This window comes from Rhamphochromis longiceps, linkage group LG17 (genome assembly GCF_057381845.1).
Source record: "Rhamphochromis longiceps isolate RC_006_pf linkage group LG17, R_longiceps_female_GT1.1, whole genome shotgun sequence".
NCBI classification, from domain to species: Eukaryota; Metazoa; Chordata; class Actinopteri; order Cichliformes; family Cichlidae; genus Rhamphochromis; species Rhamphochromis longiceps.
Window position 1 is genome coordinate 9,331,133 of NC_140573.1, and position 19,139 is coordinate 9,350,271.

Here is a 19,139-nt window from a genome sequence, read left to right on the forward strand (position 1 = left end):
AAAAAAAAAAAAAAAAAATGACAAAGGATGAACTGAAGCTCTGCCATCACGTAATGTCGCATACTGCTGTTTCTGATGTCATTTAGAAAAAAAAAAAAAAAAAAAAAAAGACATCTCACACCTGTTTGTTTCTGGACTGATACCTATAAGATGTCATGTGAACGCAGCCGGCCTGTTGCCACGTCAGCTGGAGGGTCCGAGGGGCCCGTTCAGCCACCTGTCTCCGCTGGAGGGTCCGAGGGGCCCGTTCAGCCACCTGTCTCCGCTGGAGGGTCCGAGGGGTCCGTTCAGCCTCACGCCGCGTCAGCTGGAGGGCCCGAAGAGCCTGTCCAGCCGCCACCTGCGGCCGCCTCGTCGTCGTCTGGTCCAGCCTCCGCCTCGCCTGGTCCAGCTTCATCCGAGTCTTCATCCTCGTCTGGTCCAGCCTCCGCCTCTGCCACGCCTGGTCCAGCTTCTGCCTGTGCTTCGCCTGGTCCAGCTTCATCCGAGTCCTCATCCTCGTCTGGTCCAGCCTCCGCCTCGCCTGGTCCAGCTTCATCCGAGTCTTCGTCCTCGTCTGGTCCTGCCTTCGCCTGGTCGAGCTCCAGCTTCTGCTTCGCCTGGTCGAGCTCCAGCTTCTGCTACGCCTGGTCCAGCCTCTGCATCTGCTACGCCTGGTCCGGCTCCGTCGCCTGTGGCTGCCACGCCACCGTCTGGTCCCGCCTCGTCTGGTTCATCTGGTCCTGCCTCGACTGGTCCTTTGCCCACCGGGCCTCGGCCAGTGCACCCGACACTAGAGAGCCGCCTTCCGCCGGCCCCCTGAACTGCTCCGTCGTCGCCTTCGCCGCCGCCGCTGCCTTCCGCGCGGCTGGCCCCCTGAACTGCTCCGTCGTCGCCTTCGCCGCCGCCGCTGCTTTCCACACGGCCGGCCCCTGAACCGTTTCCATGTCGCCACCGTTGCCGTCCGCACGGACGGCCCCCGGAACTGTTTGACCGTGAACTCCTGTGCTGTCACCCTCCGGGTCAGCCCCCTGAGGGGTTGTGGACTGGACATTTTGTTTTTGTGGCCTTGTTTCTGGCCCTCCGTCCTGGACCCCCGCCGCCCGCCCTTGGTGGGTTGTTTTTGGTTTTTGTTTTGTTTTTTGTGGTTTAGGGCGTCTGGAATCCGCCCTTGAAGGGGGGGCTCTGTCACGGTCCTGGGTCTTATGACCCAGTGTTTTGAGTTTTAGTTCATTTTGATGTTTATAGTTTATGTTTAAGCCCTCCAGGTTTTCTAAGTTCATTTGTTACCATGCCTAGGTGATTTTAGTTCTTATTAATTCCCCCCTCGTGTTTCCAACCCATGTTAAGTCTCCCCTGCTCTTCATGTGTTTCATGTCTGTGTCTTACGTTGTCAAGTTCTGGTTGTCATGTCTGCGTTTCATTATGTTTCCTGTTTTATTTTGGAAGGAGTCGTGTGTTCTTGGTTCTGTGTATTTAGCTTCACTGCTCCTGTCATTAGGTTCATGTTAGTCAGCTGTTTCCTCATGTGTCTCCACTTCCCCTGATCACCTCGTGTGTATTTAAGTCCTCTGTTTTTGCATGTCATTTGTCAGGTCGTCTGCTCGTCCATACCCTCACTTCAGCATTCTATGTCAGTTCACCACGTTTAAGGTTTTTCATGTTTAGCTTTAGTTCACCCAGTTTAGGCTATGGTTTAGTGTTCACCTGTGTCCTGCTGTTTGTACTCCCTTTTTGCTGGCCTCAATAAACGGCTGATTTTCTGTTAACTCTACGCCACGTTCAGTTTATGGAGTTGCGTTTGGGTCCGTTTACCAACACCTACAGTCTGCCCTCGCCAGACTGTGACAGTTTTCATACAAGAAACTCACTTATGAGACTCAGACCATACCAAAGTCATAAGTGTCAGTGACTTTAACTCAAGGTTGAACCCATATGAGGATGCATCAGGTATTTCTTATCACCAGAATAATCTGTGATGTGTGGCATGAATTCAATCCTAAAAGTAGGGATTATATTTTCTTCTCAACATCTCACTTATCCTACACTAAGACTGAATGTCTTTTTAATGTTAAATGATTAAGGATATTGAGAGAATTGGGTTGTGCTGAACTGGGGGAACGGATCTCCCTCACACTCCAGTTTATTTGGATTTGGGGAATTCAAAACAACAATAATAGATTTTCATTTAAACAACCACTAACTCCTCTCTCGCTGAAAACATTTAATTGTGTCCTTCAGACCAGTGAAACTCTCATGGCAATCGCAGTTATAGCAAAGGATGGGAATGCTTTAATTATAAACATGTCAGTTTTGAATCAGGACTCTAATCTTTTTACTTCAATTACAGCCAGAAGTTTAGAAACAATACTTCCGCATATCATTCCACCAGATCAAACAGGATTTATAAGACAAATATAGGTGTAACACAATATTAGGCGGACAATACCAATAACGCAATACATGAAAAAGTACTGAGGCTAATTCAGGTTCTGATGATCTTAATGGCTTATAAATCAGTCCCAGTGGCAAACACATTTCTAAACTATACATCGGATTGCAAGAGTTAAAGGGGATACATAATGGAAAACAGGAAAAATGGGGATTTTATGTTACAATTGGAAACAGGAAAAGAAACAGTGGAAGGTTAATTATAAAGTTCTTCAAGGTTATGTGCTGGGACTAGTTCTATTTACATTATACATTCATCCCTTAAGTGTTATTATTAAAAGGCACACCATTAATTTTCATTGCTATGCACATGATGCCCAGGTGACACACAGCAGAGAGCACCACATTCCCCAAAGTGCAATGGTTATACTAAAAGTTTATGATAAATTATACTAACGACAGCTGCCTTTTATTACAACAATCCAAACGCTTTCCTGCAGTTGCACAATTTCTGTAAAAATAGAAATACCCTGCCTCAGGGTGATGCTGGAAAACTAACTCATGCATTTATTATTTCTAAGCTTGACTGTTATAACTCATCATTATCAGGCTCTTCTGAAAGCTTCCTGAAAAGCCTTCAGTTTAACAGCAGCTAAACTGAATGCGAGACCATTTTTTTCCGTACTAGTTTCTCTTCATTGGCTGCCTGTTAAATCTAGAATATACAGACCCCCCCTTGCTAAGTTTAAGATTAGGCTTACACTAGGTTTGTAAACTATTGGGAATCTTGGATTGACTATGCATCATCATTTGGATCAGTTTTTATGTAATCTGATAATCATTTGAGATTATCAGATAATCATTTCCACTCCATAGTTGGTGAGCTACTCAAGCTTTTGGGATCTTCATTACTTAGAAGTACAGAGGTTAAATCCACATTTGCCATAAAAGAAAATAAAAAATATAATGTGAAGCTGGATTGTGGAGTTATGAAACACCACGTACATTTTTGGATCCGAGAAAAAGTTTTCAACAAAAAGAAAAAAGCTACCAAAAAAAAAGTTCCTCCTGCTGTTTTCTCTTTAAGTTTAATTACTTTTACAGCCTTTTGTTGCCCAATATTGTTTGAGATGTGTGACCAAATTGAGCTAATATGAAAAAGTAAAATGTCACACTTTCCATGCTTGACATGTTCTCGATGTTCTGTTGTGAATAAAATATGGCATCATTGGTATTTAGTTTTACTTACATTCCAGCAGCGTACCAACTTTTTTCGAACTGGGGCTCTAAATAATAGGCGAAGGATGGGTTTTCTAAAATAGTCAACTTCCAAAAACTTACCAGACATCCTCTCATGATGTTGATACACAGTCCAGTACAGGGCCGTATCAGTGTGAGTCCTCTGCAGTGGGAACAATACTGCATCCTCACTAACCCTCGCAAACAGTCTCTGGATAATGTCGCCTTCTCGGTCGCGTTCACAACCTCTCCAGCCAGTCTCAACAGTCGGCTCAGCGCTCGACCCGGCCCGAGTGCTCGTGACAGGCTGCTGACGAGTAGGCGAGGATGAGGTCCAAATGGGCTGACGTCCCGCCGTGTCATGCGCAAGCAGTCATCGTGACTGGTTGAAAGGGAGTTATAGGTACGGACTGACATTTGGCCTATACCAGGGTTGAGCAGGCGGCGATAGACCAGTGGGAAGAGGTCATTGTAGAATCGACGCACAACACTCTCCAAGGAGGAATTAGAGTCTCCAGAAAGGTGCCGTTTGATGTCAGTGAACAGCTGAAACACAAGAGGGCGACAGTCCGACGCCAGCGCGGAGTAGGCACTGTCAAACAGAGTGCTGGTCAGATTGGATGTAAAAGAAAGTAGCATCTCAAAGTGTTCTGGAACGAGAGAGAGAAAAGATGGAAAGATTTTTGTTTTGTTAAATTTATTAGCCGTGTGCACCTGAGCCAAACATCTATGGAGCTATCAAAGATAAGGGTTAGCAAAGCTGTCTAGATATGCGAGTGGTCTGTTTCAGGACCCTTCATGTTGCTGTCCCAAGAAAGATTCAAGCAGCAGCATTTCTGTAAGATGGCTTTTTCATATACAGCAATTAGTTGTTGTTATTGTGATCATTCTCATCAGGGAAGAAAAAAGTCAAGTGTTTGTTTTAATCATATGCAGAACAGTTAAGCTAAAATAACTCTATAAAGATGTTTCTGTTGGGCCCATGATTCTGTGTTTATCATGGGCCCAACAGGAACATCCTTATAGGGTTATTTTAGCTTACAGACTGATCTTCCACTTGCCACTGGCTTCTTCGATTATTTAGGTCTTCTTGCGGCTGGACTCCTCCATACTGGATGCCTCTGGGGGCTTAACACTAAAATAAATTCACATCATTTCAAAATATACGATGTTGCAGGTATAGGTTTCTCTAACTGCAAAGAACATGTCTAACTGTCCTTGAACTGACTTCATCAAAAATAGCTCAAACTTAATTCATCCCTGAGCTCGTTTTCACTACCCTGTTATCTATAGTCAGGTGATAATGAGGGGCCCAATCTCATGATCCACTGTGTTTCCCATGTCAGGCATGGGCTAATAAAGAGGACACCACCCTGCTCCTTTTACAGGGGCCGTACGCCTGCGGTGTGTGACGGTGTCTTTACTTTTGAAACTTGCCTAGTAAAAAGGGTGATGTCAGTGTGAAGGCATCCGGATAAAGACGGAGAGAGAGGGAGAGGAAAGAGACTGGATGAAAGAGAATATAAGGGAAACCTTTTTATGTCGCACTTTCACAAGTCACTCTTTCAGCCACTGTGTATGTCGCTCTCTGTGCGTGTGCGTGAGTTCACATCGTAACAGCTTTGTCATTTGCAATCACAGCCGCAGCCAGCCAACTCCTCAAGTGACGGCAATATATGCTGTGGTCAGTTAAGGCGATGAACACATTTGAACGGCCTGGAGGCAGCGTAGCGGCAGTGGCAGGCCTATTTAGTCAAAAGCACTGAGTGAGAACATTTCACTTGCATGTGTGTGCGTGCAAAAGCCACTCAAATACAGAGGGCATCAAGTGACATGGCAAAGTGTGCTCACGTGGGGTCATGTGATTAGCTTTTTAGCCCCTGTGATTGGACAACAGCTGCGATGTGAATGGCAGGACACGAGGGTCTTACAGTGCCAGGAGAAACACACGCAAGCATGCAGACACATATCCACATGCACACACACAGACACACACACACCAAAGTAATCCAGAGTGTGTAAATAGAGCCTGACTACAACTGCTCTGGGCATGTCTCAGTTTCTCCAGTGGGCTATAATCACTGCACTTAAGAGAGGGGGTCCTTTGAGACTCTGCTCAGCTGTTGAGGGACACTGCTGTCCTGCAAAATAAACTTAATGAATTAAAGGGTTGGTTAACCAAAAACATACCACAAAAATCCCTCATTGGTCCATAAAGATGTTTGGGTGTATCTGCACAAGTTTTAGAATAACAGGTTGTCAAACAACAGACACCTAAGCATCCATGACACTGTTTTCCAATTTTGTGGTTAACCCCCCAAAAAAGAGTGGCTGAAAAGATCATTTGACACTTAAAATAAACACATGGGACATATACACATTAAAGCACCAGGTCTAATGATCCTAATAATCACAACCCCAATAAAGCCCAAGTTAGATCAATGAATGGCTAAATAAAGCCTACGCTTCTCACCACCCTGTCAAAGAATGCCTGCTTTCCACAGTTTTTCCATGTTTCTGAATCTTATTTATTTCCAACTGTGCTGGGATAACTACAGTGATTCCAGAACATGATAGGTCTGTGGGGCTACTGAAGTCCTGGCATTAATGAGAAGACGGTTTGTGCAGCAAACTAAACTTGTCTTCTCTTATTTGCTCTAGTTGCAGCATACTTTGTCTCTTGGTGTTTGGCATTCATTTTACCCATGGATGGTTCAGCCATCCAGTTGAAACTGAGGCTGGGTGTATTCAAATGTAGAGGGGGTTGGGGTGTGGGGATAGAGATGGAGCAAAAAGAAAACAGGTAGGTGTTTGCTCGTCTGTCTGCTGGGTTTCATCAGTTCTACCATTCTCCTTTATCACCACAATGCATGAGCGCATACACATAGAAGCTACACGGTCCCTCCTGCACACACACACACACGCACACATGCACACACATGCTTACACAAAACGGTGAATAGCAGTGAGAGACAAGTGGACAAGCAGAGTATTCTTCCTCCTATTCAGAGCAGGCCGTTAGAGACCGGCTGTTGCCCACAGCAACAACACTTTGCCGCGGATACGTACTGAATGTAAACATTCTTCGTCTCTCGCTCTCTCATTGGCCAAGAACAAAACCTGATTATTGCAGCGACAGAGACAGACAGACGGAGAAAGAGAGCAGAGAGTTGTAACAAAGTTTTCCGCTGCTCCCTCTGAGAGTTTGCTCTCTCAAAGACTCAATCGAACATCAGTTGTTTGTTTGGCTAGCCACTGCGGCGCCTCACAAAATAAACTGGCCTCACACCACCACCCTGACACAGACTAGCTATTTTGTGATGAACGCACAAAGTGAGAATGGCAGAGGGGGGTACGGGCTCTCGACAGACTTGTTAAAACATCAAAATCACGACTGCTATTAAAGTCGCTTTGGTGGAGGCCCTTTATTTGTGCTTGTCAGTCATGAATCGAGGAGAGAATGAATGAACCTGGGCTTCATGCTGAAGGAGGGGTGTAGCTAAATACTGCAAGATGTATTATCCTTAATGTGGAAATATTTTTCAGATTTTTATTGTGGACATTTATACTTTGTAGCGATGACAGGCAAATAACCACAAGCAATGGAAAGTTGTGAATATAACTACTCTCAAGTTTGAGGCGAGCAGTTGAGGCAACTACCAGAAGGAGCAAAGAAAACACATGATGGATTCATGTGCAATCAGTGTGATTGCAATAAGCACTAGAGATCGACTGTCAGCTACAAAGCAATGGGAAGCTGATAATTTAATTCACATGTGAGGGGAGTTTTAGTCCTTAGGTTTAGTCTTAAAATAAGTTGGATATGTACAGTCATCACAGGGAACTGTGCTGTCCCCTCTTCTCTTCACCCTGTACACCTCTGACTTCTGCTACAACTCTGAATTATGCCACATTCAGAAGTTTGCAGACGACACGGCCATCATGGGGTGTATCTGGGATGATCAGGAAGAGGAGTACAGAAGTCTGGTGAGGAACTTTGTCGCATGGAGTCACACAAACCACCTGCAACTCAACACCTCAAAGACTAAGGAACTGGTTGTGGACTTCGGGAGGTCTAGAGCAGGTCCACTGCCGGTTCAGATAGAGGGGGAGGAGGTGGAGGTGGTCAACAAGTACAAGTACCTCGGGCTGTGGGTGGACAATAAACTGGACTGGTCATGCAACACAGAGCACCTGTATAAAAAAGCCCAAAGCCGACTGTACTTCCTCAGGAGGCTGAGGTCTTTTAACATCTGCAGGAAGCTCCTGAGGATGTTTTACCAGTCGGTGGTTGCTGGAGTACTTTTCTATGCTGTGGTGTGCTGGGGGAGCAGCACAGCAAAGAAGGACTCATCCAGGCTGGAGAAACTGATCAGGAGGGCTAGCTCTGTGGTCGGCATGAAGCTGGACACTCTGGTGACAGTGGCAGAGAAAAGGACATTAAAGAAACTGATGGACATCATGGACAATGCCAGACATCCTCTGCACACGGCCATAAACAATCAGAAGAGTCTGTTCAGTGACAGGTTGCTTCTCCCAAAGACAAGAACTAACAGACTTAAAAACTCCTTTGTCCCACACGCCATCAGACTGTTTAACTCCTCCCTGGAGGGGAGAGGGAGGGGAAACAGGAGGACAAAGGAGGGGGGAACAACTAAGCTGTAGTGCCTCTTCACCTCACTGTACAATACCTTTTGTGCAATACTTTTGTAAATAGTCAACGGTGCAATAGACTCAATACTTGAAATGTGCAATTCACTTGTATTTTTATTTTTATTCCTATTTATTCTATTTATCCCCTTCGTATATTTTATTTATATTGTCTCTGTATTTATATATATGTGTGTGTGTGTGTGTGTGTGTGTGTGTGTGTGTGTGTGTGTGTGTGTGTGTGTGTGTGTGTATTATATATATATATATATATAATATTCTGTAACTCTGTAACTTCTGTCGGTGCTGTGCTTTTTTGGAAATCGAATTTCCCAGAGGAACCCACCCGAGGGATTAATAAAGTTCTATCTAATCTAATCTAATCCAATAATAAAGTTTTCTCAGGACTCTATGCATTCCTGTGAAACTAAGTGCACCCCATGATCCAATAGCTATAAAACCACTTTCAGCAGCAATAACTTAAAGTAATCACTCCAGTACGACTTTATCAGTCTCTCACATTATTGTGGATGAGGTTTGGTCTCTCTTTGTTTACAAGGTTGCTTCAGTTCATTGAGGATTGGGCATTCATTCGTGCGCAGCTCTCTCAAGGTACCACGGTGTTTCTATCAGGTTGAGGTCTGGATTTTGACAAGGCCATTACAACACCTGAAATCTTTTCTTTTTTAGTCGTTCTGTTGTTTGGGATCATTGTCCTTTTGCATGACCTCATTTAGGCCGCCAAACCTAAGCTGTTGAACAGATGGCCTCACATTTGACTCCAGGATAGGTTTGTATACAGAGAAGGTCCTGTTGCTGAAAAACAAACCCAAATAATTACCCCTCCACCACTGTGTTTGGTTGGTATGAGGCGTTTGTGTTCATATGTTTTTGTTTTCCATCACTTTGGTCTTATCCCAGAAGTCTTGTGGTTTGTTCAGATGCAATTTTGTGAAGTTAAACTGTGCTGCCATGCTCTTTTTTGGAGATAAAATGCTTTCTCCTGGCAAACCTTCCAGACAAGCCACACTTGCTCAGTTTTTTTCTGATTTTACTGTCATAAACTTTAAAATTTTAAATGCCAACTGAGATGTAGCTCTTGCATTTTTGGAGCTTCCTTAAACAAGGGGTGAATTTGCTGAGACATCCACAAGACCGTGGCATTTTATTTATACACGCTTGAATGCTCAAGACCAACGAACTTCTGCTTTTATTGAGGTGCCCACACTTGCTGCTGATCAGTTAAAGTGCATTTGATTAGCAGGACCTGGCTGCTACTTGCACTCTTAATTTCTATGGAAGCAGTAAGAGTGTGCTTTGTTTTTCACAGTTTGTCAGGACTGCGTAGAGTCCTGTAAAAACGTTCTTTTTCATGACCGTACAGATCCTCCAGCTACACCGTTCTCCAACACTAGTTTTGTCTTCACTAATGCAAGTGTTGCAAGGCAACAGTTTTTGTGATTTGGAGCTATTTCAATAAAATGTAATTGAAATTGAGTTAAAAAGGAGAAATCAGTATAGTTTAAGAATTATTTTAATTGTATGAACTCAATTCAATATCCCTCCCTCACCTTGGTACGCCTTGATGTGTCCAGCAATCAGGTACTTGAGTTCGAAACTGTAAGATCGCATCTTCTGCTGTGTTTCACTGCGAACAGCTGCCATGTAGCTGTCCTCCATCTTACTGGTACAGCAGCTGGGCCCAGGGTGGACACACACTCGGAGAGACTCATCTGAAAGACAAAGGAATTATATACCTTAAAAAAAAAGGCCTGGATACCAGGTCCAGGGCTTATTAGGTCACAGAAAATCGTTCAACACTCGACCTACTATACTACTTCAGCAGTTTGCAAATTTCTTATTGTTCATATAAATATGAACATATGTGAAAGACAGAGAATGATTTGGGGCTTAGCTCAGGAACTTTCTGCTACTAACTAAAGGTCTATATTTTGTCCACATTTTATCATCAACAAACTTTATTAGCCAGTCGATTAGTAAATCCAATCGGTTATTTAGAATTTAAAAGCATGTGGTGCACAGAACTTTGTGACCTCAAAAATGCTTTGCACAACGGGCCTGGTGGGAGGTGACATGATGACATGAGCAGCGAGTGAAACTTCACCACTCACACCAATGTTTGTGCATTTGTGTGTGTGTGTGTGTGTGTGTGAGTGTGTGTATGCATGTGCGTGTGTGTGTGACTAGGAGCAGTCTAACTTTGACAGACTACTGTAAACCAAGCTGTCAAGCAGCTGACTGAGATCAAGGGGTAGAGAGAGATGAGGGGAATGGACTGTATGCAGCGCACAAACACGCTCACACACAAATAACAAAACAGTGCCAAACCTTGGGTCATTCACAGGCTGATAATAGAAGAATTTTGGTAGTGTTGCATTCAGGGTTTGCTTTTTGAACAGCAGGTAAGTTTGAAGCTGCATGCATCCAGTATTGATCTCTTTCACCTTTGCAACAAGATTTGAAACTGCCCCAACAAATAACCACACCAGAACGGACTGAGCAGGCATGATTCAGCAAACCGTGCTGACTTATGTTCTAGTCGTAATACAAGGTCTGCTTGTTGATAAATTTTCAGCGCTTTGAGCTGCACTGCACTCACCTGTAGATGCAGTTTAGTGTCACACAGATCAAAAGGTGGAACCTTCACAAATTTGCAGTAAGTGGATCTTTATGCTGTTTTAAGCTCTTTTTAAAATGCATTATTTTCAAATTGAACTATGGGCGTTTAAGGGCAAATACTTTTAGTGGACAGTTCAGCTGAAATTTGAAGTTTAGGATGTGGAAGCAAAGATCACTGACAAGCCTGGTCGGTTGTGCCTTCATGCTGGCACATGTGACTGACATCTTCCTCAAGCTAATCTATTCAGGGTCACACCAGATCACTGAACAAGAAGAAGAAGCACCTTTGCACAGACATTTTCTGCAAAATACCTATAAATAGTAATTACTGTGTTATTAACCAGTGGTAACCAGCAAGTAACACTTTCATAGTAAAGACAAGTACAGCTTTTAGGTGAGGCTTATAAATGGTCAAAGCATAAGTTAATATGTCTATAACAATGTTGATTGCCAGATCACACTTTGCGTTTTCTTGGAGAAATCTTAGTGACGAAGATAGCACACATGGGAATGTCATAAAATGTGAATGGTATAATACGCGTGCGCGGACGGACACACACACACACACACACACACACACACACACACACACACACACACACACACACACACAAGGATTTAAAAGGGAATTTATATTTAGAAAACAAATAGGTGATGCAAGTCCTCCCGAGAGGACTTTATTCATTTATTCATTTCTCAGCAAACTTTCATTTCTCTCTCACATTAAAGGGTTGTCTACAGAGATGATCCTCCCTATTTAAAATGCGGCCCCTCATAGTGGTCATAACCATTTTGGCTAAGTTTTATTCACGCTGTATTCACGTGTTCAATCATAAGTCTAACAGCAATAAAACAGCTAATCAATGTTAGGCTGTATCAAGACAGATTACTTAATTATTAGGTTCTTTCCACTGATGCATGCAGGCAAACAAAGCTCTGCTCTGGCCTCATTTATAAAAAGCTGGAAAAGTTTTTATATATCATGTCTTTCTAAATTAAAGTATAATATTTTAATAAATCCAAGTAAAGTTTGCTAAATATAATAGTTCCAAAGGGATTGACTGACTGACCTGGTCCCGGTCTGTCTGGCACCAGCTCCACCGGGCCTATTTGGCGCATCATGTAGGCTGTCTTCACCTCATGACAGCTGTCTGCATCGGCTGATCTACCGCCAGCCTCCGGTAGAAGAACAAAACACAGCAAAATTACCCAAAACAAGTCCACGTTTTGAAAGGCTGCACGGAACATCGCAACATGTCAGAGGGAAGTTAGAAAATCTGGACGGTTATTATGAATTCCTGAAAGTCGCACCGTGCAGTGTGACCAGAAACTTCATCTGCAGCCACTAAGTCTGTCTGCAGCCCAGTGTCAGGCTCAGCGCCCTCCTCCCGCTCGTCGACTCCCTCTCTCGCTTTACTTCAATTACTTAATTACTGGCATGAGCGGCCCAATGCTTCCAAACATTGTTTCTGTGGTTGCCATAAAGCACTTAAGGAAAAAGCCACTTTAACTTGGCGTGCTTTAACGGAATAATTGGTTTTTAAAAAGTTTTCTCACATTTTGCTCATTTCCAGGGTCCACTTGCTTTTTTTATTACTTTTTAAAAATTTATTTATTTTTTATTGTGGTTATATGTGGCACATTGCACAGCTGGCGTTTCTATAAATAAGATGCATTCAATTCAATGAATTTCTGAGAGCAGTCGAATGAAGTGAAGAAGAAAATGGGATTTAAAAGTAGAGCATGGGCGCCACCTGCTGAGAACTTTGGGTCTAACAGCCGAAAAAGGCTCTGATTAAAGCAGATATTGAGCTATCTGACAATTGCATAAACTATACATAGAAAATATATACTGTATCCCGTCAGCTTACATTCTCTGTAATACAGGACTTGGTATTAAGCAATGCCATTCAGATGTCTCATTTTTTTCTGTCATTCAGCTCCATATCTTGATCGGTGAAAAAAATGGTCTAAAAAAAACTCGCTGTACACTTCACACGTGTTACTGCTAATTTTACTAGGAAAAATCAACCGTCGACTCTGAAGAGGCTAACATTACTGCTTTTAACAGTTTTAATTTGTATTTTGACTAAATGAAGAGGGAAACCTTTAATCTTAAGTTTCCTGAATATATGTTAAATTCTTGTTATTGTTTCTTTCCGTTTTACTAGTGTGACGACTAATCTTTTAAGAAACAAACGGCAAGAAGGGAAAAAGCATTCAAAAACGACGAAAAAACAGTGCCCCGTGTGAGGCTCGAACTCACGACCTTCAGATTATGAGACTGACGCGCTGCCTACTGCGCCAACGAGGCCACACGAGAAGCTTCGATACCAAAACATACAAAAGAATCACAATCAGCCCTAGTTTCACAATTTATTTAAAAGGTTGAGATTCGAGTAGATGTATACACACGTCTACGGTAAAGGATAACCAGTACTACATGTCGTATTAGAAGTAACCTTGCATTGTCCTACATTTATTTTGACAAATGTAGGTTGTGGCTGTGTTAGCGAGCCAACTTGTAACTGTATATGGCTAAAGTCTCTTAATGTATCTGATAAGGACATTTTTATTCATGACATGTAATTAATTGTACAGCCATTACAATTTCTAATTATAACTTTAAAATGTTACCACCCTCGCCCAGTCCCTTATTATTAACTGTAATAGCAGTACTACTATTATTTCTAATGCCAACGTGTCGTAGTGTTTCGTACGCTCATTTTAACCTTAACAATTGTCTTTCCTATGGACCCTAAACGCATCACGATAGTTGCTACGGCCCCTTTAAATCCAATCTCCCGCGTTCCAAGTTAAGCGGAAATAGAAATCCTTCTTTTCTCTATTTAAGCGCGCCAACAAAGGCTGTCCTATAGGGTCTGTCTGTACTTTATTCGCGGAATAACAGACCGTTGTTTATTGTCCTTTTCCGGCGTCTTTACTGCCTTTCTGAAGATATGCCAGAGGAAACGTCCGTCGCGTCGAGCTCTGAGAGGTAAGAGTCGTTTGTCATTTTTCACTCAGGTCCACAATAACGTATGCAGGGAAAACACAGCTTGCTAGCCCTTAGCTGAATTACGCGGAGAACGTAGGCAAACCTTGATGATAGGTGTTGGATATAAGCTATTTTAACGATATCTCCAGAAAGTGATACTCTACAAAAACTGCGTGCTTAGCAGTACTTCACGGCAGCTGCACACGTTGATAACATAACTCTGCCCTCATACTGTTAAGCTAGTTGGCTAACAACTGCACGATGCTAACAGCAATGAGGCGTAGCTATCTTCGGGCATTTACTGAGTAGTGAAAGTTTGGAGCGTGGACTCTGTACTTCAGAATCAGGTAACTTGCATAAGCATTGACTGAACTTAAGTTTAAACTATTGCAGTGCAGAGGAGAAGCCATGCTCATCGACAGCTGCTGCAGCAGGCAGGTGAGTATCCAGTTTAATGGCAAATTGTTCCGCAACTGTTAGTCACTTAGTCTAACAGTTAGTCAGTATAACTAACGCGAGTTTTCTGTTCCTTTTGTAGCTCAGTTGAAGTTCTGGAGGAGGCAAAGAAACTGATTGGCACAGGGAAAAGGCATCTGGTGATGGGGGATGTTGTTTCTGCTGTCAATGTTTTCCAGGAGGCCTGTAGCATGCTGTGAGTAAGACTTGATGTGAAACACTAGTGCTGTCACTGTACAGTTAGAAATTGAAACTTGATTATGGATTTTTCTTTTCCCGCTGAAATGGATAGATTTCTGTAATATATTTTTCCAAATGGAGTAAAGTATTTTAATGTATTATTTCAAAGGATTAAATTTTACTTTAGCTTCATAACTACCTCACTACATTGGATTACAATTTTATTTAATAAAAAAACAAACAAAACAACAAATACATTTCTCCATCTAGGGCTGAAAAATATGGGGACACTGCAGATGAGTGTGGCGAGGCCTTCTTCCTTTGTGGGAAATCTCTGTTGGAACTTGCTAGGTTTGTCAAATTTCTTATCTTAAACATACTCCCTAAAAGCTGCACCTGTGAAAATAATACTTAAAAAAAAAAAATTATTTAAAACTTTTTTTTGTTGTTGTTGACACAGCATTATTTCAAAGGAATAATGTTTGCTTCTTAGCCTACAAGAACTGTTCATAGTGACAGCTTTTGGACACGAATTCTATTGGTTCCTTCATGAACTGCACCTATTTTTGACTTCAGCAATATTGTCTATGTTGGGTTGTTTTGTTTTTCATATAAATAGGATGGAGAACAGTGTCCTTGGCAATGCCCTGGAGGGAGTCCCAGAAGAATCAGAGGAAAAGGAGCAGCCCAGCAGCTCAAATGTTGAGAGTCCAGACAACCTTGATGGTCAGTATTTAGGTGCTGCAGATTTTTTTTTTTAAGCGCACAGATAATTTTAGCATGTGTAGTAAGATTATATGTAATGAAAGATGGGACCTAAAACTGCCTTTGTTTACATTTAGTACTAGATTTCCAGTTACTGGGCTTTTTAAATTTTTTTAGACTTTATTTTACATATCAGTGTCTTACTACAATCCCTTCTGCCAGAAAAGCGCTCTGGCGAAATCGTCAGTAGAATCAGCTTGGTTATTTATAAATCATTATCTGAAAGATCAAGTTATATGTGCCACTCTGGTGCAGAAAAAACAAGAGATGAGCTGCGACAGCAGGTATATGATGCAATGGCAGAGAAGGAAAAGGCTGAGGATCCACATTCTCCTGTGACTGGGGATGAGAAGAGCTTATCTCAGGAAACTGAGATGGATGGAGTTTCTTCTGTGAAAAGTGTGCGGGAAGGATCACTTGGAAAAGAAACTGAGATTGAACAGAAGGCTGACAGTTCAGAAGAGCAGACTGGCAATGGGACTGGGGTGAAACCAGTGAGAGGATGTGATGAGGACAAAGAGGAAACGGAGGGTAGTAGAGCTTGAGTCAAAGAGCACCTTCTGGTGTGTGGATGGGTGCACAGTTGATATTTAAACGGTCCACTTCAGCAGGTGTCGCAGTGGTGAAGGGTGGAAATGCAGGCACAAATCTGTGGTGCACGTTTCTGACTTTAATACATGAGGCGATGTTTAGAACTTGTATAATTTTGCTTCAACAGATGATGATGACGACGATGATGATGATGATGATGACGACGATGATGATGGAGAGAAAAATGGACAAGATAAGGCGAGTTCCTATAGAACTGTGCAATGAAGTAAATAATTTGCAAGCAGTGTAGCTACGTGTTTCTTTACTATGACATTATGATCACAAAGATCTTAATTCTTCTGGATTTTAACTTAAGAATTGAAAAACATTTTCCTACAAATGCAGATATCAGGTGCCTGAAGTAGTTTGTACTGTAAATGTCTGCTGAATAGTCATGATTGGGTGTTAGTGGCTATTGACCAACACAGCTCCCGCCCTCCTTTCAGGAAGAAGAGGAAGTTGGGAATTTGCAGTTGGCATGGGAAATGCTAGAAGTAGCTAAAGTCATCTACAAAAGGTATGGAATGATTTGGTTAAATGTGTATGAACATTTGCGCTTGCATGGTTAAATGGGTGGTTAGACTGCATTGACTGTTATGTGACAGCCTGAGGCCAGCTTACAATTTTAAAGCTACTTCTGCACAGAAAGGAAAGCACAGAGGATCAGCTAATGGCAGCCCAGGCATATCTGAAACTTGGAGAAGTCAGTGCTGAATCAGGTATGCTGCTGCTCCTGCAAGATGTAGACTTACTGCCCTTACAGTCTCCAATGCCCAAATCTCACTGCTTGTCACTCCCACCCATAGGTAACTATCCTCAGGCACTTGATGACTTCCAGGAGTGTCTTGCCCTGCAGCTGAAATACTTGCCTCCCCACATTCGTCTGTTGGCTGAGACCCACTACCATGTTGCTACTACGCTCTGCTATATGGATCAGTACAGCCAGGCCATCCAGCACTACAACAGCTCCATAAAGGTCATTGAGACCCGTTTGGGTAAGAATTTACTCCTCCCCTCAACTGAATATTTTATTTTTTGCACTTAATATATGAAATCCAAATAATGATTGTGATTTGTAGGTATGAATAGCACTGCATCTCTTTGGGAGAGGACACAACACCCACTGAACACCAAAACATAAACGGTCCCAGAAGGCTGTAATTGTGTTGTCTTCCATGTTGTGACTTTCTGATCTGGTTGTTGGTACAGCCATGCTGCAGGAGGTGATCGATGCAGCCGAAGGCGCAGATGGAGCAGCAGAGGAGAAAACTGAGCTGGATGAGCTAAAGCTGCTTTTGCCTGACATCCGGGAAAAAGTGGAGGATGCCAAGGAAAGCCAGAAAACAGCCAGTGCTGCCTCACAGGCCATCCAGCAGACACTAGTGGGTACACAGGATGGTGAAATTTGCACCTGGGTTTACTAGTTCAGTAGTCTTGAATTGTATTTGGCTCTCCTCTTTCAGGGTGGTGCATCAACTTCATCAGCATTCCTTTGTGAAAATGGCAGCACTTCATCGGCAGCTTTTGCAACAACCAGTCAGGTAAGGGTACTGTATGGTGCCACATGCTAAATAAAGCATTTTGCCACCTGTGTTACTTATTTGGTGGGATTCAAACTTGTGTATTCTAGGTTCCAGTTAAAACTGAGAGTTCCTCATCTTCCAAAGCGGTCTCTGACATCTCTCACCTCGTCAGGAAAAAGGTGAGGCTCTCTAATATGTCTCCCACCCCCCTTTGGCTTCTTCTCAGTGAAGAGGAAAAATGGACTTTGCTTTTTCTCATGCCAATCATTTAATCTGTGAAGGAATAAACCTTCAGCGTGGAATTGTACTGGGTTCAATCAGTGCATTGAAGCTGTGGCATGTGCTGCTTGTCTTTGTTGTGAGGTCTGTCTTTGCTGGTTGCAGTTGTAAAATTCATTTTTAGATTTTTCTGCAGATCAGTGGCAAGCCTGTGTGGTGTGGCTCCTAACCAGAGCTGTGTGCGCATGTAGATGGGACTTTATGCTTGAAATTAAGCTTTGATTTGGTGTGGCTTGTGTGCATGGTTCATTAAGTTATTATTTTCCTAATGACTGGTAATGGATCACTTCAATTTCGGTTTGTGTACAGAAGCCTTCAGTCTTCTCTTCCTCCCTGTCCTGGTTTTGTTTCTGCACAGAGGAAACCAGAGGACGAGAGCCCAGTAAAGGACACTGATGCTAAACAAGCGAAACAGGAAGCCACAGTTAATGGCAGCGGTGACTCTAGTGCCAGCAACGGCAATGGAGTCCAGGAGGGGAAATCGCAGGAGGCGAGTGATAGGCTTATCTCTTACCTTCTGAAGCAGGATTGCCCTGTGATACTACTGCTGTAGCTGGCTGGTGGCCAGGAGTCCATACCTAAATGTGGTTTCTGGTGGAACAAGAAGACTCCTTAGTTTCATAAAGGTTAAAACTGGACGCATGCGAGAACTTGGAGTGGGTCCTTGAGTTGTAGTGAAGGAGGTTTTCTCGGTCTTTGAATGATTTATCCACTTAAACTACACAGCATCAATCTTGCTGTAGCTGAAGGCAATTTTGAAAAAGTAAAATTCATGCTTTCTGTGAAAGTTTACCAAATGGAACAAGTGAATATCTGACAAACCTGCAGGTTTAAAATTCTTCACTCATTTGTCGCCTCTTATGTTAACATTCACTAATTGCAGTGTTTGGTTTGTTTTGTTTTTGTTTTGTTTGGTTTTTTTCCTTCTAGTCTGCCACCCAGTCTGCATCTGTCGAGTCCCCGGCGTGACAGTCTTCACCTCTTTACTGAGCTCAGAAACCAGCACGTCATGCCTGTCCAGCCCCTATACACCTTTCAGCACTCTTGTTTCTGTAAATAAGATCCATTTTCATAGATTTGTCTGTCAAGTTTTTGTATACTTGTAGTAAAAATAAAGAATCTGCAGATGTAACTATGCAATATTGATTTCTTCAGTCCATTGATGTCACACCTGTAGTCCCTTCCAATTATTTCACATGAAACCATCTATGCACTTATGAGCAGATGTCCAAAACAACTTTTGGACTGTATAAATTATGTAAAGAACCATTTTCACAGAATCTTTCACCACCCTACATATTATTGGAAGGCCTCCCTATGAGAGTAAAGTAAGAGACAGAAGTTGAATCAATGCAGATAAGAAGGGGTGCTTTCTGTATGGCCATGTCTTTCAGCTCCTGACTGGCCTGGTATGTTAGGTGAAGGACTGTGGCATCAAATTCAAACAT

The 19,139-nt window shown here is 42.8% G+C and overlaps 2 protein-coding genes and 1 non-coding gene across 4 annotated transcripts in view; 1 reads left to right on the plus strand and 2 right to left on the minus strand.

Annotated features, from left to right (window-relative positions):
• The window catches only part of LOC146649277 (glypican-5-like), a 65,236-nt gene extending 52,335 nt beyond the window's left edge, over positions 1–12,901 (minus strand). The window contains exons 1-3 of the mRNA XM_085387111.1: positions 11,970–12,901; positions 9,831–9,992; positions 3,712–4,259 (exon numbers count right to left, since the gene is read on the minus strand). Coding sequence (XP_085243237.1) covers positions 3,712–4,259; positions 9,831–9,992; positions 11,970–12,147 — 888 coding nt within the window. The 5' untranslated portion in view covers positions 12,148–12,901. The remainder of the gene's footprint in view (positions 1–3,711; positions 4,260–9,830; positions 9,993–11,969) is intronic.
• A 239-nt stretch (positions 12,902–13,140) lies between these two features.
• On the minus strand, positions 13,141–13,213 carry trnam-cau (transfer RNA methionine (anticodon CAU)). The gene has a single exon. It is a non-coding gene; the product is annotated as a tRNA-Met (tRNA).
• Positions 13,214–13,721: 508 nt separating this feature from the next.
• Positions 13,722–18,823, plus strand: LOC146649279 (histone-binding protein N1/N2-like). Of its 2 annotated transcripts, XM_085387247.1 has the most exons (14): positions 13,723–13,897; positions 14,291–14,335; positions 14,436–14,549; positions 14,804–14,884; positions 15,153–15,259; positions 16,017–16,091; positions 16,340–16,406; positions 16,535–16,608; positions 16,696–16,884; positions 17,099–17,271; positions 17,353–17,430; positions 17,520–17,591; positions 18,050–18,181; positions 18,622–18,823. In XM_085387247.1, exons 1-14 carry the CDS (start codon positions 13,860–13,862, stop codon positions 18,658–18,660), a joined length of 1,284 nt encoding a protein of 427 aa, XP_085243373.1. In that variant the 5' UTR covers positions 13,723–13,859; the 3' UTR covers positions 18,661–18,823. The 2 variants fall into 2 exon arrangements, with proteins under 2 accessions (XP_085243374.1, XP_085243373.1); XM_085387248.1 differs by lacking the exon at positions 18,050–18,181 and having other exon boundaries at positions 13,722–13,897.
• Positions 18,824–19,139: the final 316 nt, after the last annotated feature.